The 6,663-nt window shown below is 42.6% G+C and overlaps 1 protein-coding gene across 2 annotated transcripts; it reads left to right on the forward strand.

The window, feature by feature from the left end:
* Positions 1–484: 484 nt before the first annotated feature.
* On the forward strand, positions 485–6,411 carry LOC128860893 (dynactin subunit 1). Of its 2 annotated transcripts, none has more exons than XM_054098686.1 (3): positions 485–642; positions 920–2,397; positions 3,188–6,411. In XM_054098686.1, exons 2-3 carry the CDS (start codon positions 1,003–1,005, stop codon positions 5,585–5,587), a joined length of 3,795 nt encoding a protein of 1,264 aa, XP_053954661.1. In that variant the 5' UTR covers positions 485–642; positions 920–1,002; the 3' UTR covers positions 5,588–6,411. The 2 variants fall into 2 exon arrangements, with proteins under 2 accessions (XP_053954661.1, XP_053954660.1); XM_054098685.1 differs by having other exon boundaries at positions 485–621.
* The last annotated feature ends 252 nt before the right edge of the window (positions 6,412–6,663 follow it).

Raw genomic sequence — 6,663 nt, forward strand, 5'->3', positions numbered from 1 at the left:
TTACACAAACGTCCTCAGGAAGTTTTTCACATTGACATTAAAAATGTGAAAGAAACTCTGAGCACTAAGTTCTGAGCATTATAGAATATTTCCGTCAACATTGAACATCAAATGATTGGCCTAATTTCTACCACCTTTCTAAAAAAGTTGTATTGCACTTTTGATAAAAACCTATATCTTTTTTGCCAACTCCAAAACTTGCGAACTTGGAACAATATGTGGAAGTAAGAAATCAGCTGGCACGAAAAATATCTAAATTCCGTTGATTTTTGCGCTCCGCGTAGAAAAATTCTACGTACTGAGTTTTTATTTCTTTTTAGCCGACTCGGCTCACGTGGTAGCGGGTTTACGTTATTGTCTAATTTGCTATTACTAAATGACTTTCACTCGGAGTGGCAGCACGTAAATAACAGCTGATCAGGGTACCCGCCGCGTAAGTGCTAATTTAACGGCGTAACTTTCTGTAATTCCTCGCCTCAGTTTTTCTAGATGCTGTCAAATTTTTTCACAACTTTTCCGCAGCAGTTGGAGAATTGCAGAATCCCTATAAATTAAATAAAATTGTGTATAAAATTTTTAGTGTGAATGTTACAAAACATTTAGAAGCAACAAATCATCTTGGTATGTAACAGAAAAACGAAGGTAAAAGTGGGTTGTGGCCGTTGGTTAATTTCCAACTGGAAAGTGTACAGGCCAATGCAAAAACGGAGAGGATGACTAATTTATGTTATTACTTTTCTTACCATGTCTTCTACACACGCACGACGTTGGCATATTAGTTAACTGGTTAACTGGCTGTTTGGTCGGTGAGGCCTACGTCATCCAACTTTCTTAGCTTTAATACCTAGTTTGTTTTGGTTTATCGTTCTTCTGTATGCGTAATTATAAGGCCAAATATTTATAACTATGCTATTTTCAGGCTTCAACGTCTTTTATACGCAACACTCGTACCCAAATACACCTTCACTTGCGGCACCGGCAACGTAAGAGAAATTGGCCTAAATGTCGGAGAGGAGTTTAAAAGTAGGCGCGCGGGTCGATATAACCGGCAAGGATCTGCAAGGAACCGTTGCCTATATTGGTATGACCAGCTTCGCCGTTGGCAAGTGGGTGGGCGTGGTACTTGATGAACCGAAAGGTAAAAACAATGGTCAAATCAAAGGCCAGACATATTTTGAATGCGCGGAAAATTGTGGCATGTTTGTACGCCCGACGCAAATTCGAGTCATTGGTGGCACTCCCGATTCCAAGAAGTCTTTAGAAGATATAGCCGATTCGGCAAGTAGTGGCAGCAGCGTTAGAATGTCCATAGCCCAACCCACTAAAGCACGGTTGAGCGGGTCTAGGAGCTCGCTCTCTTCCAGCCGCCAATCATTGGGAGGTTCACGTTCGCAGCTCTCAGCTTCGTTAATAGAACGAAGCGGCAGCACAGCAAGTAGTTCCAGTGGCGGCCGGAAGAGTTTGCAACCACCCAGCGTTACAGCTAGGGATCATATTGCTGGCTCTGCAACAGCATCCAGTTCGTCCATTCCCACAGCTGAAGGTGGGAGTAGCGGTGGCAATGGTAGTGCCTCGCATTCTACCTCGAAACGTGCTTCCTTCGTCGAAACTGGTTTCCTTGAGATTCTGAAGCCGCAATTCACGCCATTGCAGCCAATGCGCTCGCCTTCTTTTACCGCTGTGCCGCCTGGCCCCACCGCTGAAGAGAAGGCAGCAGCCGCTGAGCAACAGAAACTTATCGACGATCTGCAAACTCAAGTTACCGATCTGACCGAGAAACTAGAAACGCTCAAGCAACGCCGCAGCGAAGACAAAGAACGACTACGCGAATTCGATAAAATGAAAATTCAGTTTGAGCAGTTGCAAGAATTCCGTAGCAAAATCATGACTGCACAAGCATCGTTGCAAAAGGAGTTACAGCGCGCTAAACAAGAAACAAAAGACGCCATCGAAGCGCGCGAAAGACATGCCCAAGAAATGTCTGAATTGGCTGATAATGTTGAACTTATCACCTTGGACAAAGAAATGGCAGAAGAAAAAGCAGATACACTGCAACTCGAATTGGACTCCGCCAAGGAGCGAATTGAAGAATTACAAGTGGACTTGGAATTATTGCGTTCAGAGATGCAAAACAAAGCTGAAACATCAATTGGTGATATCGCTGGCGAAGGTGGTGGCATGTCAACCTATGAATTCAAGCAGTTGGAACAGCAAAATTTACGCTTAAAAGAGACGTTAGTGCGTTTGCGTGACTTGTCTGCGCACGATAAACACGACATACAGAAACTTACAAAAGAATTGGAAATGAAGAAGTCGGAAGTGGCCGAGTTGGAACGCACAAAGGAAAAACTGTCAAGCAAAATTGATGAATTGGAGGCGACAGTCGCCGACTTGCAGGTGAGTTTTGGGTTGTGGATTACGGGAAGGTGGCAACGTGCGAATATAAAAACATATCACAAATGCATTACTGGAAGCAGAAAGAAAAAAATGCATTGATGGAAATAAATTGATTTGATTCAGCATTTCAAGAACTGTCGCTTTTCACTAACGCATCCGCGTTGCCACATAAACATTTTGTCTCTAATATTAGTTTTCTCTATATACGTTGTGTGTTTTGGAATGTCATATGAAACACCAATTTTAACACATTTACATACATTTTACTCTAATTCTTTTACACACATACATGCAATTCACTTTCTATATTTCTGATGCTTAAAACGCCTAGAGTGATTTTTTCCTTAATAACGGTTAAGCTTTTTTTAAATGCACTCTAATCTCATAAATTATCAGGGGTACAATGCCCAACGGATCTAATTTTTTTACTTTGGGAGGTTTAATTTTACTTTCTCACACCAATACCCTTCCAAGTGCACTTCTTCCAGAAGTAGTCCGTTGCGCTCCGCCTGCCCTTTGGCACATACCATTGGCACCAACAGAAATGTTAACAAAAAATTTATCCGTATAACTTACCGAAATCTTTCTTCTATTTTTCCCCCATATCTGCTTGCTAAACTGGGGCTCAGGAGGTAACTCGCAAAATCTTAACCATTCAAATGCTTTGTTTATCGATTGGAATACACCAACGTTTTTTATCAGTTGCCATTTCATTTCGCTTCAAATCGCTTAAGCTTACCACTTTGTAAATATTTTTATTTTAAATGTTTTTCCCCTCCCTTTTCTGCAGGAGCAAGTCGATGCTGCACTTGGCGCCGAAGAAATGGTTGAGCAATTGGCCGAAAAGAAAATGGAGCTGGAAGACAAAGTGAAAATGCTGGAGGAAGAGGTGGCACAGCTGGAAGCGCTTGAAGAAGTACACGAACAGCTGGTAGAAAGCAACCACGAACTTGAAATGGACTTGCGTGAGGAATTGGATTTGATGAGTGCAGCGCGCAAAGAGGCACTGCGCGAACGTGACGCGGCTATTGAAACGATCTACGATCGCGATCAGACAATCACAAAATTCCGCGAGCTGGTTCAGAAATTGAACGAACAGTTGTTGGACTTGCGCGATCGCACAACCAACAATGACCAGAAATCGCTGCAAGATCCCAGCGTAAAGATTGCCAGTGAAACAATCGACTATAAGCAGATGTTTGCTGAATCGAAAGCTTACACGCGCGCCATTGATGTGCAGTTGCGCCAAATCGAGCTATCGCAGGCTAACGAACACGTGCAAATGCTGACCGCCTTCATGCCGGAATCGTTCATGAGCCGTGGTGGGGATCACGATTCAATTCTGGTTATTTTGCTAATCTCACGCATCGTCTTCAAGTGTGGCATCGTAGTGAGCCAAACACGGGAGCGTTTCCCAGCTGTGGACAATATAACGCGCGAGGCAGTTTTTCAGGGGCACACTGTGCAGCAATACGCTTTCAAGTGCCGCCTCATGCACTACATCCACAACTTGCAATGCGCGCTTCACCAAATTCTCTATGGACTAAACAGCTGCCAGCCAGATACACTGTTGCGCGCCGGTAATTCACTGCCCGAAATGATCGCACAGGAGAAAACCATCGATGGTATTATTGAGTTGTTGAAGTCAAATCAATTGGATGAGAATTCCACCACAGAAAATATCGAAAAGTGTGTGGCCTTCTTCAATGCCATGAACTCTGTGTTACTAGCCGGCGAGGATCTACTCAATGAAACACAAATGATACGCGATTGTGTTGCTGCGCTGGGCTCGGCTTGTGAGTCGATTTTGAATGATGTCACCATAGGGCGCACCATCATACGCGAAGGTGGCGAAACCAGCGACTCAATACTGTTAATGCAGTACCTTAACGAGCAAACGGAAGCGATCAAACAGCAAGTAAAGCTCATTAAACGTCGTTTACCACAGGATCAACATGTAATCAAGTGCGGCATATCGCCACTTAAACTAGAAGCGATGCGTCAAATCACACAGTCGCTCTCACGCATCATGTCCGTAATGCACTCGGCTACAAAGCAGGCTGTGCAGGTGATAGCTGCCTCCATTGAGTCGGACAACACTGCCGAGCACACCGTTGAGCATGCCAAATTCTGGGAACTGCTTACACAGGCTTGCGAGCGTGTATACGAACAGGACGATCGTGGCCCGTCGCAGAACTTCAAGGGCATGTTGTCGCAAGCAAACATCGATTTGCAGCAATTGGCGCAGTATTTGTTGGACAAGGAATATGAAATTATGTCCTTGGCTAATCAGAAACAGGAGAAACCTATCTCGCCAATCATTTCCCGCGCCCAACTCATCAAAAAGCAGCTGGAGCAGAAGAATGTGCTGGCTGCGACACTTGAGAATCGCGAGGCGGATATAAAGCAGCTGAAACTGGCTGCCAAACTGAAGCAGAATGAACTCTCAGAGATGCAGATCCGCAAGGACCTAGCCGAGAAGAAACTTTCGGTATTGCAGAGCGAATTCGAACATACGGTGGAAAAATGGAAGCGTCAGTATGAAGAAACACACGCACAGTTAGAGAAGTTGCAGAAGAAGGAGAAGGAGTACGAGGATACACTCGATCATCTGCAGAGCGATATCGAAGCGCTGGAGAGTGAGAAGAGTACATTGCGTGAGAAGCTCAAGTCAACGGGTGGTACTAAACGCTTTGCAGACTCCTCACTCTCATCGACAAGTGGCAGCGGTGGCGCTTTTAGCAGTCACGGAGTTTCTGGCAGCACACCACTCATTGCCGAGGAGCTGCAGCTGCTGAAAACGGTGTTCCATAACGAACGCAGTTCTCGCTTACGCATGCAAGCGCAGCAGATACGCGACAAGCTAAAGAAATTCGAACCAATTTATGTGCCGCAACCTAAAGACAAGCGTATCACTGAACTGGAAGCCGAACTGACGCGCATGAAGCACGCATGGGCGTTATCGCTCCTCCAGGCAGGCCCCAAGCCTGATGCGACCGGCATCGAGTCGATTGTGGCGCTGCAACGGCGCAACCAACAAGTGCCCGCCAAATCGGAGATCTCCTCACGTGCCAGTCACCTGGCAGCCGAAATACTCACAGAATATCTGCAGCGCAATCCACATCGTGCTGCCAACTGCGAATTCGCGGCCTTTCCAACGGTCGAGGTGAAACGAGTGCTGAAGCTATAGGCTTAAGACTAAAGATAACGAAGGTATTCGGGCAAAGGCAAAGGAACTTTAAGTGCAACTGAGTGGCTTGTGATGTGGTTTTGAAAGCTGCATAACGGTAGTTAGGGGCTATAGGCGTACATACATAGCATCTATTCACGAAATTTTTGATGAACGTTTTAAAGAAGCCATATACTATATTCAGCGCATACCTATTTACACATCGTACTCAAAGTCCTAAAGTGATGGCAACTAATCATAGCTTGTTTCTTTCGTCGCTCCTCATATTCACCATATTAACTGTTGATCTTTATATTTTAATGATGAATAACGAAAATGTATTAGCAGCGATTGTCGTTGTAGAGAATATAATTTGTATTTCTATTGAATGTATTAATATAAGCAAATTATAAAGTTTCGCAAAAATATGTAAATCAAGAGCAATGAAGCGCACAAGTTGAAGAACATGGAATATATCGCGCATTGATATGAAATTGATTTCATTGATTTCACGTACACGCGCGAATATATAATTGAAATTCCATTTTAAAAAGCACCTACATGTTTGTATATTTGTGACGTCACAAAAATTATTGATATTTTATAACGAAATTAATTTAGAACTTTTAATTGCTAAAGGTAAATATGTAAGAAAACTTTAGTAAAAGACATTCATATAGTTTTTTTTTTTTAATAATCTACGTTTCTCACTTTACATTTGCATTTTCGTTTAAATTTTGTTAGTTTCTTATTTTATTATTAAATTTTCGATATTCTTTATTTTTTCAACTCTTTTGTAAATCTTCTTATAAAACCAATGCATTAAAAATAACCTGTATACTTAAAAACCAAAAAACGTATTTAATTTTCCAAATACAAAAAAGCAAAAAAAAAAAATTTCCTCTGTACATATTTTGCTGAAAGAAATAAAATAAAAAATCGCTTCTTTTGAAAAAAAGTTAAATGAAAAGAAAAAGGAAAAGTAAAAACCACCATCAGTTGTCGTCTTGTTGTATATATATATATATATATATATATATAATTGGCGCGTACACCCTTTTTGGGTGTTTGGCCTAGCTCCTCCTCCTATTTGTGGT

Source organism: Anastrepha ludens, chromosome 4 (assembly GCF_028408465.1).
Source record: "Anastrepha ludens isolate Willacy chromosome 4, idAnaLude1.1, whole genome shotgun sequence".
Taxonomy (NCBI): Eukaryota; Metazoa; Arthropoda; class Insecta; order Diptera; family Tephritidae; genus Anastrepha; species Anastrepha ludens.